Raw genomic sequence first — 23,372 nt, 5'->3', positions numbered from 1 at the left:
CGGGATATGACTGTCATTAACCTGCATTGTAGCGAAATTCGTGTCAGTTTCACGGAAATTTGAGTGATTCCGTGGCTATTCCACGGATTTTAAGTTAAGCAAATCCGTGGCTATTTCATGGATTCCTGTGAGACCAGGTTGTTCTGTCAGCTGTTTGCTGCTCAGCAGGTCGAAATTCATTGAAAATGTTTTCATGAGAGAGGTAAGAGTGAACCAAAAGAGTTCAACTGTGAGCCAGAAAACCAAAAGAATGAGCTGAAACATCCAAAAATCTCTGTGGAAAATCTCTTCATCACAATGAATGACATCAGTCACATTATACAGAGTCATTTTGACCCATTTGATCATTTGATCCATCCACATCTTCTTTAACTGCATTGCTAAAGATACCAGCCTCAATGACTATTATATCATTCTCCTGTGAATGTTACTATAGTAAATGGAGCCACTTTCCATCCTTTTACCACTTTTCTCTCACACAGTGGTGCAGTTAGGTAAATACAGGCCCCATCCTGTCCCTGCTGAGTTATTTGATGCCTAAAGTAATGGAATGTGTCCACATGCACCTTTTGGTAACACATGGGTATAGATTACAATCATCATTGCTGAGGAAATGAGGGGAAAAAACAATTAAAATGAAATTATAAATATCACAAGATCTACTCTCATACAAAGAAAACAGTCTAAGGCAAAATAGTGTCAATAACAAGATCCTTCCAGACATTACTGTAAACAACAGGATATGAACACCAGTCTTCAGTTTCTCCTGTCCACCTGATAAGCGACATAAGTGGCTTTTAACACCTGTTACCTTACACAATTTCTTGTTATACATACACATTTATACACTTTTCACAGGAAATCATGAGATACGTCATGAGGACATCGGATTTAATTGCAGGTGTCCATAAATCTCATTGGAAGGAATATATTTCAATTTACCTTTGACCAGTGGTGGAAAGTAACTATTAGAAAGTAACTATTAGAAAGTAATTTTGAGGTACTTGTACTTTACCTGAGTATTTCCATTTTATGTAACTTTATACTTCTACTCCACTACATTTAGCTGACAGCTTTAGTTAGTTTTCAGGTTGAGATTTAACATTAAAAAACATGACCAATTAAAGTGATTAGACATTTTTATGAATTAAACCTCATAACAGTATATTAAGATGTTAAAATGAGCCCTACCTTGAGGAAATTAAAACAGTGCTTTCATAAATGCATCAATAATAATCCTATAATATATATGGAATATAAAAAAAAATGTGAGTGGGCCCAAGTACTTTTACTTATTTTAAGTATATTTTGATGCTGATACTTTTGTACTTTGCAGGACTTTTACTTGTAGTGGAGTAATTTCACAGTGTGGTTTTAGTACTTTTACTGAAGTAAGGTATCTGAATACTTCTTCCACCACTGGATAAGGTAAGTTAACCCATGTAACGTAAGTTATTTATGTTACATAACATAAATTAGATGTTAAGTAATCAACATTTGTCATTGCAAGTAGTCAACACTGAGTTATTTTGACTTATGTATGTAACTAAGTTAAAATAATACAATGTTGACTTTTAATTTGATGAGCTACACAATCACCACCTCCTCGTTATGCACAGGTGAGATCTACCTAGGTACACTATACTTGAGGAAGAGACCTAAATGCTTTTTCCAACCCTGCCTATGCCACACGTGTCAGTCTTAGTGACTCTACAAGCTGTTGAGGAAGTCGAGTCATGTTCTTGGTGTTGTGTGTTGCTGCCAGCAGCCATCATACACTTGTGGAAAGAGAAAAAGGTAAATAAATAAAAAGTCTTAGCCTGTGTTTGTATTGACAGCCTGGAGGAATGGTCCAAAATGAACTCTTGGACATCACCTTCCAGGATGATGCAGAGCACTCGTAGCCTCCGGCTGACCCACTCGAGGGGGACCAGGGAGCAGTTAAAGCTCTCGTTTGTGCCGTTGGGTTGTGCAATTCTTCTTGCCGTAACAGCCTGAGTAAAATGAAAAGGTGCTGATGGCTGTTTCTCTCGACTGCTCTGTTGCTGTTTTGTAGGCTCCATGTGTCTCACTGGGGCAGTTTGACTCTGACAGCATGCTCAGAGGTGTTCTGGTTTTATCACTGTGAATGCACAGGTACATACTGTATTAATATAGGTGCTCCTAAGGCAACAAACCAGGGAGAGCTGCTTACATTTTTACTGTCAGTCAGATGCTCCCTTTATTTGCGTTATTAATATTAAGAGTTGTATTCTTTTCTTCCATGCTGTATGACCTTTCTTGTTGAGTTGCTCCAATGTTGTCAGCTGTCAACATTTATACTCTGTCATGGATATTATTTACACAAAACTAGTACACAGAAATGCTTCTTCTATCCGTGGAAGTCTCCAGATGTGCCTGCTACACTTACTGTATGAGAACAATCATTGGTAACACTTCACAATAACCATCATTTATAAATGGTAAACAGATAGTTTATGAATGTTTAATCATCATTTATAAACTGTATAGAGGCCATTTAGAATGGTAAATAATAATAATAATCTTTAACTAACTAAATAATTTATAAATGGCAAATAGATGGTATATTAATGTAAGTTTATAGTTACTTTACCATTAACAAACAATTAAATCATAATGCATTGTTTATTCATATTTTTAGTTGCACTGATTATAACATTTTAACACCATATTAAGTATGTTAATGATTCATATACCTTTAAGAAATTGGTTGAAAACATTTAACAGTTAAATATGTATAGCACTTTGTAAATGGTTAATAATTGGTTTATAAACCATCTATAAACATCACTGAGTTGGTTATTGTAAAGTGTTACCCAATCATTTACCAAAGTCATGACTGTTTAATCAACTTCTGTCCCAGCTCTGGAGATCACTCTTGTTTACCTTTCATCGCTATTGTAGTGAGTCATTCATCAAGCTGTGCACCTATCACTGTTTATGTCTACAACTCCTGTCAGCTGCTACACAATCCAACATCCTCATGCATCTTTCACAGCAGTAAAGTCTGCCCTGTCTCATTGTTCAGTTAGGGAGAATGACTGGAACAGCAGCCATCCTTTCACACCACATTGCAAAAAAAAGGGGTGTCTAAAAACAAGAGAAAAACACTCAATCTGAGAGAAAATATCTTGCTGCGTGGACAGATAATTTCACTTGACAAGATTTCTTAAATTAAGATTATTAAATCTGGAAATAAGCATGTTGAATGCTTAACATAAGAAATTAACTGTAAGCAGCGATGAACTGGCCCGAGCAGAGTGCACTGCAAATTATTTGTTTCTTACCAAGATAAAAAAAAAACTTTAGTTTTAGAAGTGTTAGATAATTGTTCTTGTTTTAAGAGTTATTTCTTACTAGATAGACTTAAACTTAAAATTAAAATGATTGGGTTAAAATAGCTTTATTTGTAATAGTAGTAGGTTTGCAAAGTGGTGGAAATTTTTTGGTAAATTTCCAGAAACTTTCCTTGGTTTTCATAGTTAAGCTGGGGAATTTTGGAAATATCCAAAATCGGACACTTCCCATGGAAATCATGGAAATTTATGGAAATTTATGGGAATTAACTGGAAATTGTGGGTAATTTAAACAAAATACATATTGTATTTGCATGAAATCTGGTTGTTTTAGTAAAGATAATGCTAAAATATATTTTCCCCAGGGCCAACTTTCAATTTTGAAAATATTTTGAAATAAAATATATTTTGTACTTTAATTCCCAGAATTTTACAACCCTAAATTGGACTGTATTATAGTTTTGTACCTTACATTCTCTGCTATATTTGTGTGTAAAAAAACAGTAAAAAGCTATACCATAATAATAATAATAATAATAACAATAATAATAATAAGCTTGACTCTAGGGCTGATCATGCTGTAGCACTTATTAGAAAAAGAGAACATCGAAAATTCAATGCGCACGATGTACTGATGGAATTAAAGTGACTCTGATGATAGACATATAATTATGCCCCAGCTTACAGCCATTGTCAGTTAAGTGTATCACTGAGTTTTTACATTTAGCAGAACAAAATCTTCTCTTGTAATATATCTGCCTGCTTTGTATTAGAGCTGAATACATGAGTGTCATCTTCATGATGAAATGCAAAAATATGGCCTGTTTCTGTCCCAATCACCAGTCACGGTCAGAGGTCTATTATCATGTCAGCCGCAGCTTCTCCACTGGGGCTTTCAGACAGCTTTACATGCACCCTTCTGTCACTTTGAATGCCTCCGTCTCTCTCTCTTTCTCTCTCTCCCGTCTCCCGGGTTTTCAGCGCAGAGGCACTCGCCGATGATGGGTTTCTCAGATGGAATTAAAATGTCTCGTCCCACAGCTGTCACCCATGCAAATTGCATTGTCTCCAGATTCTATCACTGAGAACAGCCAGCAGTCTGTTTTGTTTGATGCCTTCTTCCTTTTCATTTTTTGTCATGATGTCATTATCTGTGGCACTGCTGCTCCTCTCGTTAATGTTTCAGACAGTCATCTTTTAATCTCTCTCTCTCTACCCCCCCCCCCCCCGCTGTCTTTTTTTGTGCTGCAGGTTTACCGCCACTCTTACATGGCCTCCTACAGTATCTACAATATTCACACACGGTGAGTGTTTTTCTGCTCCTTGGCAGGTACTGTGAGGCAACATGTGGGGTAAATAACAGGGATCAGTCATCATTTGCACACCCTGCTGTGCAAAACTGTACAGCAGCAATACTATCAGTGCACTGCAAAAAAAGCCAACTTGTATTTTTTGGCCTAAAACAGTGATTTAAGTTGGTAAAACTTGGAAATATAAATTATTGACATTTAGGGCAATAATGTAAGTTAGCACAATAAAGGAAGCCAGTTGTCTGCTCAAAAACAAGTTGGTGACTTGTTTACTTATATCTTTAAGTTGGGGTTCACAACAAGGGACAATAGTTCTGCTAACTCTTATTTCTTTGATATGAAATGCGGGAAATCGGTGAAATTCGGTCATTAGCGAAAGCTAGCGGCTAACTGATGCTAGCGGCTAACTGATGCTAGCGGAGAGCCATTAGCGTATCAATGCTAACTCAAAATTGTGGTCGCAACATTAGCTGACATTTCATAGCGGCGTTACAATAGTGCCAATTCAGCACATTGCAGAAGTTAGCAGAAGTAAGGATTAAAAGTTATTACAATGTAAAATTATAAGTTCAAAAACCTGAATTCAGAGTTGAGCAAACTCAAAAACAAAACTTAAAATATTTTTAGTTTAGTTTTAGTTTAATTGTCCAACTTAAAATTTTATTGAAGTTTGTTGCCTTGAAATTTTGAGTTCACCCAACTTTTCTTTTTTTGCAGTGTGCAGTGAAACTATTGTAACCATGTTCACATGTTACAACATGCAAGAAGAAAGCGTGGGCAGTTTGTCTCCTGCATGCATTAGCTTGATTTTTAAAACAGAAGTGAAATAAATAGATCCAAGCACCAAATATCTCCTGTTAGAGGCCCATATTTGATACCCATAATGCATATAACCAGGAGTGATGTAGAAATATGAAGCACAGACGTTTACTTACATTGCTTCCAATCTCCATAGCATTGTTTATATGCTGTACTCAGGTTAGTGTGGCTAAACTGTATGTGACTGAAAACAATGTCAAATAACTATATGCTCAGTTATGACAAAGCCTGAATACCGTCAGTGAATCAGCCTAGAGGACTGACCCCAGACATCCTGCCAGCCCCATCAGTCACAGTATTCCCACGACTAATCGGAGAGGATTCAATCTTTATATGGCTGATGGGATTTGCCTTTTCAAACAAGAGTGTTATTTTTGGGAAGCTTTGTGACAAATTCCTCCAAAATTGTGCCATTTTGGGGGCACCACTCTGGCATGTTTATTTGTTATCTCGGTCAGACTGCGGGGCTGCCGCCAACGTCTTCTTTTCAACGTGTTCCTCATTGTCTTGTTGAACCAAGAGGAACTGACACACAGCGGGAATTATAACACAGGAAAAACTGGCACAGGAAACATCTAACAATTGTTTTTCCACATTGGTTTATAAAATACACTCAGTAACTGCTCCACTCTTCATTTTAATATGAGGTGTTAGATAACATTAAAAGGTATTGCTGTGAATATATTACATAGGTCATAGATGTATTATATTTTAATGCTGCAACTAACTATTTTCATTGTTTATTAATTTGCGGATCATTTTCTTGGTAAAATGTTTGGGCTATAAAAAGCCCAATTTAGTCTCTTGCTTAATATTGATAACAATTGAAAATCCAAACATATTTAATTTGCTTTTATATAATAACCAATACATTCTAACATTTCAGAACTTAGAACCATCATTTTTTTTCTTGTAAAATGCCTTTTAATGATTAAAAATGATTGGCCTTCGTTTGGCCCATGACTATTCTGATTATGATTGTAATAAAATTGCTTACTGACTTTGTATGAAAGCCCGTTCACATGCTACCTGATGAGTGTTGCATGCGTCAGGAGCGTGCACCGGGTACGCGCAGATCACGCTAAACACATTACCCACTGCAGAACAGTGACAGATTGTCACGGTGTAATAAGTAGAGGCAATAAATTCCCTTTTGACTTTGAGATTGTGTGCATGAGTGGATCAGGTGAGGATCTACCTATGTTTCTACAGTTGTTAAGCAAGTTATGTGATGATATGTAGTACAGGTCACTTATTAATAACTTTAGTTCTATGAATGTAGGAAGATATCACCAGGTTGTTAAAGTTTATATTAATGTACACTACCGGTCAAAAGTTTTAAAACACCCCAATTTTTCCAGTTTTTTATTGAAATTCAAGCAGTTCAAGTCAAATGAACAGCTTGAAAGGGTACAAAGGTAAGTGGTGAACTGCCAGAGGTAAATAAAAAAAGGTAAGCTTAACCAAAACTGAAAAATAATGTACATTTCAGAATTATACGAGTAGGCCTTTTTCAGGGAACAAGAATGGGTTAATAACTTAACTCTATGGAGTCTTGGGCTATTTTGTCCATTTTTGAATTCTTTTCATGTATTTCATGTATTTTTTGTAATTTTGTGTCTTTTTTTAGTCCTTTAGTCCAACATAAAATGTGATTTTGAATCTTGTTTTTACTTTCAAAACACTATCATGCTCGATAAAGAATTTTAAATGTTGCAAATGTGCATTCATTTCAGAGTACACTGAGACATTAAACTGCTTCGTTTTCAATTAAATTCTGGAAAAGTTGGTGTGTTCTAAAACTTTTGACCAGTAGTGTATGTTTCTACAGTTGTTAAGCAAGTTATGTGATGATATGTAGTACAGGTCACTTATTAATAACTTTAGTTCTATGAATGTATGAAGATATCACCAGGTTGTTTAAGTTTATATTAATGTATATGTTTGGAAGAATGTGATTTAAGCTTTTTGTTTCTTGTATTTTCAGAAGCACACATTGACTTTTGTAACCTCCCAAATCTGAAATAAAGAATCCTATATTATGAAGCCCAACCAGTGTTGTCCCGAGGTCCTCATCCTCACAGTCTGTTTTTTTTTTTTTCAGGGAGGTTTGGGAGCTGGACCCTCCTGAGGTGGTGAACTCGGTCCTGCAGTACGCTGCCTGGGGAGTGCAAGGCCAACAACTGGTGAGAACACACAGACACACTGCAAAAAAGAAGAGTTGGGTGAACTCAAAATTTCAAGGCAACAAACTTCGATAAAATTTTAAGTTGGACAATTAAATTAAATATTTTAAGTTTTGTTTTTGAGTTTGCTCAACTCTGAATTCAGATTTTTGTCAACTCAACTGTAAGTTGTACTCACTTATAATTTTACATTGTAATAACTTTTAATCCTTACTTCTGCTAACTTCTGCAATGTGCTGAATTGGCACTATTGTAACGCTGCTATGAAATGTCAGCTAATGTTGAGACCACAATTTTGAGTTAGCATTGATACGCTAATGGCTACTCTTGTAGCTGTAACAAGCAGCGCGGCAAGCATCAGTTAGCTGCTAGCTTTCGCTAATGACAGAATTTTACCTCTTTCCCGCATTTCACAACAAAGAAATAAGAGTTAGCAGAACTATTGTCCCTTGTTGTGAACCCCAACTTAAAGATATAAGTAACAACAACTCACAAACTTGTTTTTGAGCAGACAACTGGCTCTCTTGTTGTGCTAACTTACATTATTGCCCTAAATGTGAATAATTTATATTTCTTAAATCACTGTTTAGGGCCAAAAAAATACAAGTTGGCTTTTTTGCAGTGCAGTCACTCTGCCGCTCAGCACCATGCCACTGTGCTGCATCAGCTTTATTGTACTTCAGGGTTAGTGAAGATTAAACACATTATTTCAGACATTGTTACCTGCTTAAATCTGAAACTACAAAAAAAAAACTAAAAATGCATCAAAATCAATTTTGTCGCTAATCTTTGACACATCCGAGGCTGTGATAAAAACAAATGACCCAGCCAAAAAATATTTATTGTATGGAAAATAACTACATTTTTGTCTGTTTTTTCTTTGAAAAACAGTGACATCATGTAATCAAACTGTCATTTAAAGGGTTAAAATGCCCAAAATCTTTTAATGTTAGGTAGTTTTGAGCAGGGTGTAAGTTGTTTAAGAGGTTTAGGCCTATGCAGAAAAAAGTACAAAAAGATATTAATCTGTAAAGTTTTATAGCATTCTTTTGGAAATGGACATTTTTAGCTTTAATGGCCTTACAGGGTAATACATTTGTACACAGTGTATTATAGACCCATTAGAAAAATTTAAATTTGAACTCCATTCTTCCAAAAATCATGCCATATGCAATATCACAGCCAAAATTATTGCCAAAACAAAAATAAAAAATGATCCCTAGTGATTCCAGAGGGTTAAGCTTACAGTAATTAAGTTATGGTACAATCATGTTTATTTTCAAGGATACATAAGAGCTACTGTGATAAAGGAAACACATTTCCATTGATGTTTGACTAAAATGACTAACACACATTCAATTTGCAGTAAGCAAGTTTGCTTTGCTTACTTTTGTAATTAATTTGTTTATAATATAGCATTCAGCTCACGCATATGTGGTATAGAGTCCAACAGTGTTTATCTGGCGTCAGAATATCTGTAAAAATGAATAGCATTCTTTCGAGGAGCCAGCATAATAAGAGTTTATCTTCTCGCCTGCATGATGTGTGTGTTTCTGCTTTTAGCACATGTGTATTTAAACCGTGAGGACACAAATCAGTGTGTCTTTACAGCTTCTAATTCAGAATTCCTCGCTCTGCTAATGTACTCACTTTTTGAGTGAACCTAATTAGATGCAAATTTTCTCCCATCATACCTTTTTTTTTATTTTTTATCTACAGCGGACAGATGGGGAGGCTTCTTTGTTGAGTGTAGTAGAGCTGTTTTGTCCATATTTGCAAATTTTACCGTGCAATATTTGAGCATAAATCAAACAAGACTCCATTAGGAAGTCATTACGGTGATAAGCAGGTGAGAGCGAGACAGACGTAAAGGCTTTCTAGCTCTGCAGGATCATTAGCCAGAAGGGTATCTTGGGAAACAATGACATAACATGTGTGTCCTGTGTAAGGCTGTAGGAGACCCTCGGAGCAATTCTCCTGGAATTTGTGTATCCTCATTAGGATGCCAGACAGTAATAAATAGGGAGTGTCTTAAACAGTGCACTGGACACACAGCGACAAGTCCTAAGTCTTCCAATGAGCTATTGTTTGACCATCTATGGCCCCAAACATACGATTGAGATGACTGCACCCGCCAAAGCAAACAGGAATTATAATATTGCCATGGATCTATTGAACTGTGTTGTGGGCTACAACTTGAGCCCTGATCTTTAGCCCATACTTGTGTTCATTGGCAAATTGTCACATAAGTAAACACAGTAATCCAAGTTTACGTTTGCACTATCCCCATGGATGAACACACAACTATAACTGCAGTACTGGGATACTGAAGATTCTCATATTCTGGAGTGTTAGAGAGCTTGTCTATAATCTTAATTATCCATCCATCCATGGAAACTACTTTGCTATTGGTAATCTAAAAGCATTAAGCTGATGATCAAGGCAATCTTGGGGTTTTGAAAATACCTATACAGTTCAGTATTCTGCCTTTTTCTCCCTTTTGAGCATCAGATGAGTTGGGTCCCTATTTTTTTTCGATAGGGTTGGATACTCAAAACGCACAGATTTTGACCATACTCTGTCATATCCTGAATGGAATAACAAGAGTTTTCTTGGTCATGACCATTTCTACTTTTGTCGAATGGCAGTAGCTTTTTTTGGACTGCCTTTTATTGGGAGGGGGTAACGGGACAAACTGATATCCTTAAGCAATTTTTCTATTGTAAGTCATTTTGACGCAAGGAAGTGTTATCTTATCTGAGGCCGGGTCGCGGGGGCAGCAGGCTAAGCAGAGCGTTCCAGACGTCCCTCTCCCCAGCCACAACGTCCAGCTCCTCCTGGAGGACCCCAAGGCGTTCCCAGGCCAGGAGAAAGATAATCCCTCCACCGTGTTCTGGGTCTCCTCTGGGGCCTCCTACCAGTTGGACGTGACCGGAACACCTCTAACAGGAGGCGCCCGGGAGGATCCTTATCAGATGTCCAAACTACCTGAGTTGCCTCCTATTGATGCGAAGGAGCAGCGGCTCTACTCCAAGCTCCCTCCAGATGTCTGAGCTCCTCACCCTATCTCTCAGGCTGAGCCCAGCCACTGTGGGAGCGGGGGAATATACTCAGGTTGCCTGAGACTTAAAATTATGACCTGGGTTATTCACTGACAGGACTGGGTCATTTAAGGATAGGAAAGGTCAGAGTTCAGGGAAAGGTATGCATGGGGGAGAGGTAGAATAAGCAAAGGATAGGATGTGAAGCTTCAGCAGACAACAACTCACGCACATAAAGTTTGAAAGGTCATTGAGATGTTCAATCCCCAGATGCTTGGTTAAGGGGTGGCAACCAATGCATATCACAAACAAATTGACCAATTGCGTTAAAGAGCCCACCCATTGTCCGGGATTTCGCCAAAATCCAAGAAGTTGTGTGTAACATCAAGGTTTTTGTAATCACTCTGTCTTGTGGTGCCATCGAGGTCACATTGCAGAGTCCAGCGCTGAGCATTGCATTTGGCTATGATTCTTTCAATAAATGGTTTATTCATTTGTTCTGAGTGTTTTGTAAGATCAAGTTTAGGACAAAGGACTCGGGTGAGAGTTGTAGGCTGTATAAGCTTTACACTCTAACACCACCCTGCGGAGAAAGCTCATTTCAGCCGCTTGTATCCGCGATCTCAATCTTTCGGTCACTACCCAAACCTCATGAGCAAAGATGATGGTTGGAACATAGATGGTCCGGTAAATCGAGAGCTTTGCCTTAATTATGGACCTTTATTCGTGATGTGATTAATGGTATAAGAGATATCGGAGAGTATAAATCACACTTAGTCAAGTCAGAACACACAGAAATGAAACTCAATTTGAGACTGAGTTATGACACCCAGTCAGAGTAAATCTTGACATTGGACCTTTCTGCAAACGACAGATAACGTCGATTCTCTACAGTTTGGAACTTCAAGTATGTTGAATATAAATGATTCTGAACTGCTGCACCCTGTTCTCATTGTGACACGTGACGACCACTGCTTTGAACACGCTGCCTTGTCTTTTTGAACCTTTAAGCGCTTTCACAAAGACAGTTTAAGTACTAAGAATGTTAAAGTATTTTCACTAGAAAGTTCCCTCTTTGGTTAGATAATAATTCCTCTGAAGCATTTAGCACATGCCTTCTGGACTGATGATATCTCAATGTCTTGCAGCCAGACAGCAGAAGGGGCTTCTGGCTGTGAGGCTGAGGCCCTCTGCTCATCAATTCTTATGTAAAATCACATAAGGCTACAGACCTTTGATTCTTGGAACGGCCAGAAAAAGATTTGGTTTCGTAGACAGCCTTTGGTCTGCATAATCTGACAGATGTCTGTTTGACATGTTTGATTTGTATTTTGTCAGCTCAGTTCAGTATCTCAATAGCAGTCTTAAATGCATCGGATTCAGAATTCAGTGTTACAAAAAAAAAGAGGTAAGACCATAAAATATAATGTCCTTGTACACTGTTTTCAATTGAATATGTGTTACAAAGGGAGAGCAACTTATTGCATATTTTATTTTTTATGCTCAAGACAATGTCCCAATTTAAGGGAATCAGGACACATACAAGGAATGTGACTTGTCCTCTCTCTCCATATGTACATATGCAGGAATAGACAACAAGAAGCACAGCAAATCTGAAAAAAAGGGAAACATAAAAAATGCAGCTGCTATAAATCACGCAGCAACTTCTGAGCCTGGAAAGTGAAGCCAAAGTGGAAGTGCATTTTACCTGCATTCTCTCTAAAGGCCAGCAGGGGGCGACTGCACTGGTTGCATATTTGATGTTAGATCTTTGACCCTTTCTTGCTGTTTTCAGTTAATTAGAGTGAACTGAAATATTTTGGTTGTCTAAAAATTTGTTTGGACTAAAGGTCAACCAAGATGTTGGCAGTTCATTTTTGACTAAAGCAGTTTCAGGGCCGTTTCAGAGCCGGTGCTTGTGCTGGTTCACAGTTGGTTCAACTTGTGAACCAGCACTGAACCTGTTTGCTTTTCTTCAGGCTCTAGAGCCACATCATTACGTCACTGTTGATGTCTGTATGTGGCTCCCATAGCCGTTGCTTAATGGCTTTGATGTCTCCACCCTCTCAGCAAGTACAGTAACAAAGGCAGACAACATGTCTCTACAACACATCTGTGCTGCTCGTCTTGATTATTGTGGAAGCCGAATTCATTCTTATTAACACTGAATGTAAGATGTTAATGTTGGAGTTTGTTGTAAGCTAACGCTAGCGTTATCCCACTAGTGCTAGCCAGCTAGTGTTAGCCCGCTAGCATTAGCCCGATAGCAATAGCCCGATAGCTCGTATCCATCAAATTGCAGTTAAATAAATCAAATAAATGAATGACATGGTCACGTCATTATCTAGCGTTGAGTTGGTGTTTGTTGGCTTGTTGGTCAGATAGCCCCCACCCTCAGCTCCTGACTTAAGACTAGCAAAGAGTTGGTGCTGCTGTGGAACCAGTTTTCTTGGCCAAGAGCCGGTTCTTTTGCAGTCAAAAACCAAGGAATCGGTTCGCAATTAGGCACCTATGGGGAACCGGCCTGGTCGAAAAGGGGGAGGAGCGTAGGAGCCCGTTAAGATTAGACATTGACCTCGAGTGGGTTAGCACAGCCCATTGGTCAGGGGATAGGATCGGAACAAGTCAGGTACGTGTGGACACCTGGCCAATCCTCGTACTTGAATAATACAAAGACTGGGTCTTTCCAAGAAAAAGAAAGGGATTGGTAATAATACTTCAAAACTGTAGTCCACAAGGCAGTTGCAGTTGCAGTAAATGATTCTGGTTTTAGAATTTAAAGTACAGTAACAGGTTTACTTCCACAAATACACTTTACAGTACAGCAGAGTTAATCACTTGATGGCTTACCGACACTGCCTTACACCTTTAATCCTAAAATGAATTGTTTGGATGCTTGAACATATACTGTGTGCATTTAATAAAATAATCCAGTGGATGTGTGCCAAAGTTGTGAAGCCTAAAAGCTTTTCACAGCCATGCACCACTGTTTCTCTCTTTCTGCATTTCTCTGTTCCTTACCATACGATGTAAGATTGAAGTCGTGACTGTGTGTGCTTTCTCTCTTTAGATATACATTTTTGAAAACAACATCTACTACCAGTCAGATGTGAAGAGTAACTCCCTCAGACTGACCTCCTCCGGGAAGGAAGGGATCATCTTCAATGGGATCGCTGACTGGCTCTATGAAGGTACTTATCAGCTTGTACTCAAACCTTTTCATTCTGTCATAAGGTGTTGTTTTTTTGTGTTTTATTTTTTATTTTTTACATAATAGCAACATAGTACCCCTGCTGAAACAAGCAGCACATATTTTATATTAACATTTCTCTTTTTCTTTACATTCTTTACACTTTTGTACTAATAACTTTGGGAATAAAAACTGAATATTTTATTGAACTTTTAAGTTAAAAATTCATTACGTTTGTTTTCACACGGGACAAGAAACCCTCTCTCCTGCGTGAAAGTCCGCCTTTTTAATTTCGCTTCGCCTTCAACTGCTACTACATCATCAAGATGGCGGCAGACGCGTTGCAGCGGTCTGTGAAATACGTCAATATAGCTTGTTTTTCTCTGCCTTTACACACAACCTATATTTACATTTTTGACAGGAGAACAGGCTGAAAGTAAACCTTCTCACATGGTTTGCAATGAAGCATTTGGGTTTATCAGATTTTTATGTGTGAAAAGAAACAAACCAAGGAAAAAACACTTCAAGTTTACCCACTCATCAGCTGATTTGGACCAGAAAAAAAACAGCTACAAGTATAAAAAGTAAAAAAGATGCTGTTTCAGACCTTTTCCCGGTAGCTGCACTGTAAAAAAGGTTTGTAGAAATAACAGTAATACACTGTCAAATACATCAGAAATAGGGCATAAAATGAAAAATTGTATATCACCGTATTAGCCACTTTAATTACCGTAAATCAAAGAATGGCACAAAACTTTTACTTTTTTTCTGTCATAAACTGGAAGAAACACACAGTTTTGCTGTAAAATATAACATTTTCATGCAAAATGTATGGAGAAATACCAATATTCAATGTGTGAATGAATGACACAATTACCCTAAAAATAACAGGATTGAAGATTAAATTACAGTTTTTGCTGATATTTACATTTAAATTTAGAATAGAAAATCCACTCACTGTAATTTTTACGGTGAAGTTCTGGCAACCACAGCTGCCGGTATTTTTCCATAAATTAAACAGATTATTTTTTACAGTGTATGTGAGGAAACGGTGCCAGAGAATCTCAATGACAAACAGCAACTCGACGCTAGATAATGACGTGCTGAGAAACTGCGATGCCACAGTGGGTCTTAAACATTGTGAAGATACAGATGATAATATCTGACTTAATTTTCAAAGTGTTGGCAGACTGTCTCATTAAACTGTGGAGAAACATTACCTTATAAAAGGCAGTGATTAAATATTCATAATGTTTGTTCTAGTGCAGATATCTCCCCACCGGGTGTGAGCAGTCGTTTTATGTGCTTTAAGTAAACACTCGCTGCATGCACTTAGCCACTCTGGTCAATCTCTCAGGAGAAAAGAATATTATGTAAATGTTGTATAAAAAAAAAGGGAAGTGACCTCAGTCACGGCACTGTTGTTTTCTTTTATTCATAATTATATTTGTGAAGTAAAACAATGTAGCAATCAGTGATGGTCGATCCCAAAATATGACCTTCATTTAATACCCCTTTTGTCATTTTACTTCTTTTTTTTCCACTTTGTTGTGTTTGGTTCTGTATAGTATTTGGAGAGTTTGTCTGTATATGAACATTAATTATTACATAAGACTACAATATCTATTAAATGACAATTAGCATGCATTTTAAGCTTTATTTTCACTGTGGATGGGTCAACTCTTCTACTGATGGTTCACTGGATTTATTTAAAACCGTAGCTACGAGATGGGAAACAATAGCAAACATTAGCATTAGCAACTTAGCAAATAAACACTTTTACAATAGTCAAGACAACAAAAATAGCCACTAATATATATGACAGAAGAAAATAAACTTTGACAAACCTTGTGTCCCTGTCAACCAGCCACTATAAAAGCCTATTTGATACTTTATATCAACTTAATATGAATTATGAAGCACTCATTATTTACCGTTCATTTCTGATTTTACCTTTCCACTTTTTTATTTCCTGCCACTACCTTTCAAAATAAAAGCACCCATTTCACACTGGATGGCATCTTTTTAAAATAAAAACATGACAACATTGTGAAATACCTAGAAAAAAGTGAAAATACAGTGTGAAAGGGTCAAAGTTATGAGACTAAATCAGTAAACTTCCTCTTTTCTATCTATATAACGTTATATATAACTTTATTGACACGTTGCCATGGATACGCATTGCTCTGCTTCTCTCCTGATGACGGCTCGCCTTGTTAGTGACCTGTCAATCAAAGGTAGCCACGCCCCAAATCATACGATTCTTTATCTTCTATTTTCTTCTAAATGGGGCCATTATTAGAACTATTGACATCAAATTGTCTTGAAGATGATTTTTTACTAGCGATTGAGACGATAGTTTGTCCTGAAATACATTTCTGAGGTAATAAATTAAGTGAGAAGTTTTCAAATTTTGCACTGAAATTAATGGGTAGATTTTTTTTGCAGCCAAATTTAGCACCCCTTGCTGGAATTTTCGGTAGAATGCAGTTTAAGGCACTTCCTGGTTTGCCTCCAGGCTCAGACACCAGATTGCCTCCTGCTTTAGACACGCCCAAAACATCCTGAACACAGAAATGGAGAAAAACTGTTTAATGGTCAAACTCCAAAATTCAGTCGTATATAGTTATAAGTCTTCCTACTTGTTTTCAGTTTTTATTTTGTACATTAAAATATGTTTTTTTATCCAAATCTCTGATTTTACTTTACCAAGATTTTAACCTCTTAAAACCCACCTGCCCGGGTAGGTTTAGGGGAAGGGTTGGGATTAGACAAAAAAATGTTCATCCGCACCTTATAACAGAAAAATTTTAAAGCCAAAATATATGTATGTGGATTCATGTCACATTTCTGCAGCTGTGCTTGTTTAATATGTGGCTAAAACACAACCAAAACTACAGCAGTTACAAAGGTTTTTTTGGTCTGCCACTACTACTCTTACCTGTTGGTGGGCAGGTGGGTTTTAAGAGGTTATTAATATTGTTTTTGACCAGTTATCAATTGAAAATGCATCACAAAGGATTGGCAAATGATTACATTCTCTTTTATTCACATTTAGGTTAATGTCCCAACTCAATAATGCACTGTCAGTAACTGATATAATCGTTCACACGGAGTAATGCATTTAGTACTTTCATCAGTGTACAGTGAACACATTTAAGTATCGACCCTTTTAGACAGAAGTGGACCCCTGCAGAGGAGACGGCTGAATAACGTACTAAAAAAATGTCATCTTGCTGTGTTGTTGGGTGCCAGAATTGAAGGTTTAATGGCTCCAGCTTGAAATTGTATCACATACTACCACTGCCAGAAAAACAAAATGAAAACTATGGTGAAGCACAATGAGATAAAATGATTGGACTGAGGTGATATCCAAATGATTGTTTCAAAAATCACACCAAAATATGACACATACTTGATTAACTGTCACTTGGCAGATAAGTTGGGTTTTTTTTGTTATAGGGTTATAAAAGTGTTCTATTTGATCCTTAAAGGCACCTAAAATAATCCAATTTGAAAAACCCAACAACTATACGTCTTTCCATAAATCATGACTCTCAGCAGTATCATGTAGGAACTAAATACACTACCGGTCAAAAGTTTTAGAACACCCCAATTTTTCCAGTTTTTTATTGAAATTCAAGCAGTTCAAGACAAATGAACAGCTTGAAAGGGTACAAAGGTAAGTGGTGAACTGCCAGAGGTAAATAAAAGAAGGTAAGCTTAACCAAAACTGGAAAATAATGTACATTTCAGAATTATACAAGTAGGCCTTTTTCAGGGAACAAGAAATGGGTTAACAACTTAACTCTATGGAGTCTTGGGCTATTTTGTCCATTTTTGAATTCTTTTCATGTCTTTGTAAGTCATTTTGTGTCTTTTTTTGGTCATTTTGTGTCTTATTTTAGTCATTTTGTGTGTTTTGGTGTCTTTTTTTTTGTCATTTTGTGTCTTTTTTTGGTCATTTTGTGTCTTTTTTTAGTCCTTTAGTCCAACATAAAATGTGATTTTGAATCTTTTTTTTACTTTCAAAACACATCATGCTCAATAAAGAATTTTAAATGTTGCAAATGTGCATTCATTTCAGAGTACACTGAGACATTAAACTGCATCATTTTCAATTAAATTCTGGAAAAGTTGGTGTGTTCTAAAACTTTTGACCAGTAGTGTATATTCTCTAAGACCGATATCGCTAACATTTGGAAAATCACCCAAACAATTTTAAAAATCAGGTTTTTTTGGGGGGTGGGGTGGGGGTCACTTTAGATTAATTTTGATAAAATAATGTAGTTGATCTTGCGTCTCCTCCCACACAGAGGAGATCCTGATGACCCATGTGGCTCACTGGTGGTCTCCTGACGGAGAGAGGTTGGCCTTCCTGGTGCTTAATGACAGTCTGGTGCCCAACATGGCTTTACCTCGCTTCACCGGCATGACATACCCCAAAGGGAAGCAATACCCGTACCCTAAGGTAAGCACACACTCCATAGTTTACACAGCAGGCCATTAGCCACGCCCCCAGGCAGATATCTGTTGTCATTTTCACTCTACACTTTGGAAAATTTGGATAGAAATATATACAGTACAGGCCAAAAGTTTGGACACGCCTTCTCATTCAATGCGTTTCCTTTATTTTCATGACTATTTACATTGTAGATTCTTCAAAAAAATTAATGAACACATATGGAATGATGTACTTAACAAAAAAGTGTGAAATAACTGAAAACATGTCTTATATTCTAGTAAGCAAAGGGTGGCTACTTTGAGGAATCTAAAATAAAAGACATGTTTTCAGTTATTTCACACTTTTTTGTTAAGTACATAATTCCATTTGTGTTCATTCATAGTTTTGATGCCTTCAGTGAGAATCTACAATGTAAATAGTCATGAAAATAAAGAAAATGCATTGAATGAGAAGGTGTGTGCCCAAACTTTTGGCCTGTACTGTATATATATTGTTCTATTTCATAGCCACCCTGAGACAGATCTTTTCACCACTACCATCCACTATAAACACGTTTTTTCCATTCTCTATAATTCTTAAATGAGATGATTTTATTAGGATTTGTATGGATAGCAATATAAATCTAATGAAACTCATTTCCCACAACAAATAATAATAATAATAATGCATCAGTTTTATATAGCGCTTTTCAAAATACACAAAGACGCTTTACAAAAAAACACAGAGTGAAAAAGAATACAAATGTACAATACATACAGTACATACATACACATACAAATATTCAAAAACAACAATACAGTGGATAGGAAAGAGATAAGAAGACAGAGGGTGGAAAATGATTTATCAGGTGTAAGCATGCCTTACTCACTGTGTAAAAACCACCATCACTGACAGTTTTCATCTGACATGGAGATCCATGATGCACAGATCCATCTCCCTTGGGAAGAAATCGATCTCGTAGGTGATAATTATTTAAGGCAAAAAAGGTGACAGCAGTACCGAAGGGTCCCAGACTCTTTCTGCCTCCCTTTCATCCTCTGTTCTGTCACTTCTAGTTGTCCTGCACCCCCAGCCGTGGCAGCCACACTCTGTCTGTCTGAGCATAGTGATGTGTTTCTTAAAGTCCAACTCATTTTCACATTGATTTGGATTTATCACGGAGAGAAGCTCAGAGCCTCACATGAGCACGGTTTGATACACTTGAAAGTGTCCTTGCATATGTTCTTTCCAGTTATGCCATCTCTCAGTATGAAAGCTACCCACTTCTTTACTTAATGCTTTGGTTTCTCATTGAACTTAGGTAGAATGCAAAAATATTTTTTTTTCCAAATAAATTTAGTTTTGTTTGGTACATTTGTTTTTCAGGGACCAGGCACAAAAAGCATTAGTCTCATAAAGAGAAGCAATGTATTGTACCAGATTTAGCTGTAGACCCTGGCCTGGTAGACACCAACAATGAAGATTTTATTTTTAATTGGACATTTTATGGCGTGTCTCTCTCAGTGAACCACAGGCTTTTAGGGTACTTTAATTTTTTTTTTTTTGGACTATTTTGTGTTCCCAGTTCCAACAAAACATGTTGATAGAATAATCCACCCGGACAAGGCCAGGCTTCTTTACTAAAATGCTTTATAAACATTAGCTCCAATATAAGTTTATTTGTGTTATTCCCTCCATAATGTGTTAACAATTGGGTATAGATAGATAGATAGATAGATAGATAGATAGATAGATAGATAGATAGATAGATAGATAGATAGATAGATAGACTTTATTCATCCCAAACTGGGAAATTATAGTGTAGCAGCAGCATTACACACAGAGACAATGACAACACAATTAAATAAAAAGAACAACCTAGGCATACTTCAAGCAATAAAATATAAAAAATGTAGGTGCTATGAAACAAATAAGGTGCAATGAACAGTGTGCATAGAAAACACATGAAGTGCATAGACAGTATGTAATGAACCAGGCTATTATCTGTTATTGTACAGGGTGATGGCATGTGGAAGGAAAGATTTTTTCCTATATCGATTATTTCCTGTATCACAGTTTTCCATTTTCATCGCAGTTTGAAATCAGCCAAAAAAAGAAAGACACACTCTCTCAGAGTGTGTGAGGAGCTCCGTTATCCTCCAGCGTTCAGCCATATGGAGAGACTGTATGCTGTAGGAAATAATCTTCCAGTTACAGCAGCTTCACTTCAACAGGATGCAACACGCAGCAGTGATCATACACAGATAATACACAAAGCAGTTGGCTAGCTACAATAGCTGTGCCCATGTTTGGTTGAAGGCAGCACCTGTTGCTGCGTCTGTGGCTCCGTCTATAGAGCTCTCTGTACATCACTTCAAGTCAGTTCAGGAAACACAGAGAGCCCACAGCTTTGTTTGATTGGTCATGATTAATCAACACCACTGAAGGCTTCTGTGTCACAAACAATCAAAGCTGCTCCGCTGAGCCAGATGAGCTGTGTCAAACAGAAGGCAGCAGAAATTAGCTGTAAACAAAGTTGTAAAACCCTGAACGCACCATGAATCATTTTCTGGTCAATTTGTGTCTTTTTTGGTAATTTTGTTTCCTTTTTTTGGTCATTTTGTGTCTTTTTTTAGTCATTTTGTATCTTTTTGGTCATTTTTTTTCTTTTTTGGGTCATTTTGTGTCTTTTTTGGTCATTTTGTGTCTTTTTTGGTCATTTTGTGTCTTTTTTGGTCATTTTGTGGTCATTTTGAGTCTTTTTTGGTCATTTTGTTTCCTTTTTTGGTCAATTTGTTTCTTTTTTTTGGGTGATCTGAACTGTGCGTGTGAGATTGTCTTCAGGGAGCGGGGGTCGCGGACAACATGCATGTTAAATTGGGGGTCGCGACTCAAAAAGGTTGAGAACTACTGGTCTAAAGGATCGAGTCACTGAAGACTTTATGCACTTTAAGCACTTTATGATATTACGACACAAACATGCCTATAACGTTTTGAAGCTGAGCGCACTTTGCATCCTTTTTGCACATGATTGCTGTCATCCAAGTAGCAGAGTATAAATGCGCTAGAGGTTAAAGTGTGGGTTGTGAGGGGTGAAGCCCTGAAGAACTCCAAGGGAACATGTATTTGTGCTGGGCTCAATAAGTGTATATTAAGAGATGAGAGGAGAGAGAAAGTTAAGAGGATGCTAATGGGATAAGAGCACCAACATGCTATTTGCTTGGCAGCACGGTTAGATGTGCATTTCACCCTTTTTGCATGCAACATACAATTAGTTTTAGCTGCCTCAAAAGCCACAAAATCTATTTGTGAATCCAGTCCTCAGAGCTTCTCCTGGTAACGTTCTGCTGTCAGCTGTAGTGGTTACTGGATGTAACCTCAGTTCTATGAGTCAACTTCAAGAACTACAAGAGAGGAGAGTGAGACACAGCCTCTTCAGACTCTCAATCCATACTCACACTCTTCTCTCTCTCCCCTCTAAACATATAAATGCTAAATAGATGCTAATGCTAATGGATCTCAAGTCTATGTGGGAAACACTATACAAATGCATGCAGGCAATATGACCACTATGGCCATTCAAGGTACATGATAATTAGAAATGATTTGTGTTTTGTAATTTCAATAATATAACAATATTAGAATAATATAAAAACACATTTAGGAAAAGTCAAAGCCCTATAGTTACATAAGATAAAACTTTATTTAATCCACAGTGGGGAAGTTTAGTTGGCGCAGCAGCTCAAGATTCAGACAGGGGAGTTGACAAAGATATAAAAAAAAAACAATAAGACATATATGTACATAGATAATATACATAAATTATATACAGTCTAATTTTAATATTGCACATGGGATTTTTTTTTTTTTTGTTGGGATTTTCTTTTGTTTGTTTCTTAATTTCTTTGTTTCTTTAGCCTAAGAATATTTTGTACATGGGTTATATTTTACCAAAGTAAATACACAACGTATATTCTGGTCAATATGACTGACTTGGTACTTGTACTTTTAGTGTTGACATCATACACTGATCCGAACTGTGTAATAAAGTCTGAGGGAAGGTTTCTTGTGAATTTGCAGGCAAAACAATGTTCAAACAAGAACAACGGCACAATGCAAATGCCCACTCTTTACTATTTTACTGTTCTGGTGCTTCAGTGAAGTATTTCTCCAATGCATCATGTTTCAGTCTTTTTCATGTCTGCGGTTTAGTTTGTCGAACCAAACTCTGAATAGTTTCTGCAGAACAACACATGCATAATTGTTAAACTATATGTGCATTTTAAAGAGTTTGAAGTGGCTTTTAAAGGGATGTTTTCAATGAATTATTCATTCTGAATCACTTCATCATTTTGCAGCACTTTATAAGTCACATTTGCCATTTTGGATGGTGTTGCATAAAGCATTTGATGGTGTGAGGCTTTTGTCTGAAGTCTGGACTGTTCTCTATGCAGGCTGGCCAACCCAACCCGGCTGTGAAGCTCTATGTAGTCAATCTTTACGGGCCGACGCACACGCTGGAGCTCATGCCTCCAGAGACACTCAAGCTACGGTAAGAGGAGCTGCATTTTGTTTGTCAAACTTTTGCATCAGCTGAAAGTGAGACTTTTGACATTTGAAGCTTCAGATGATAATTTTTGCTCACTAGACACTCGGCACATTTAATTGGGAAATCTTGTACACTGCAGCTTGCTGTGCTGCTGCATTGCAGTCACAGTAACTTTTACTTTCAATGAGGATAGCTTAAAAAAACTGAAGGACAAACTATGACCAACAAATCCCAGCATGTATAGGACTGGTGCAGCAAAACACATTTTCTTTTCATTTTTTTTAATCATTATTTTACAATGAATGCAGCTGCATTTCTCATCTCAACATATTTTACAGACCTCATTATAAACATCAGGTTTTATGAGATTGCATCACTGTGTGCCAGAACTCAATCTTATGGCTGTTAATAAATCTCTTCTGATTTTATGTATTTAAATCTACTGTATCACCTCCATCTCCATGCAGCACATATAAAGGTATTGTATTGTGTCTTCAACCAATCTACCTCAAAGAC

The 23,372-nt window shown here is 37.2% G+C and overlaps 1 protein-coding gene across 3 annotated transcripts in view; it reads left to right on the top strand.

Moving 5' to 3' along the window:
- LOC131978571 (inactive dipeptidyl peptidase 10-like) overlaps nt 1-23,372 on the top strand; it is a 323,143-nt gene that overhangs the window by 265,996 nt on the left and 33,775 nt on the right. For all 3 annotated transcript variants that reach the window (XM_059342273.1, XM_059342271.1, XM_059342272.1), the window contains exons 6-10: nt 4,569-4,621; nt 7,551-7,632; nt 13,744-13,864; nt 18,180-18,334; nt 22,762-22,859. In XM_059342273.1, coding sequence (XP_059198256.1) covers nt 4,569-4,621; nt 7,551-7,632; nt 13,744-13,864; nt 18,180-18,334; nt 22,762-22,859 — 509 coding nt within the window. The remainder of the gene's footprint in view (nt 1-4,568; nt 4,622-7,550; nt 7,633-13,743; nt 13,865-18,179; nt 18,335-22,761; nt 22,860-23,372) is intronic.

Source organism: Centropristis striata, chromosome 10, assembly GCF_030273125.1.
Source record: "Centropristis striata isolate RG_2023a ecotype Rhode Island chromosome 10, C.striata_1.0, whole genome shotgun sequence".
NCBI lineage: Eukaryota > Metazoa > Chordata > Actinopteri > Perciformes > Serranidae > Centropristis > Centropristis striata.
The sequence above is the reverse complement of the archived record's forward strand: the minus strand, read 5'-3'. Positions and strand labels throughout refer to the sequence as shown.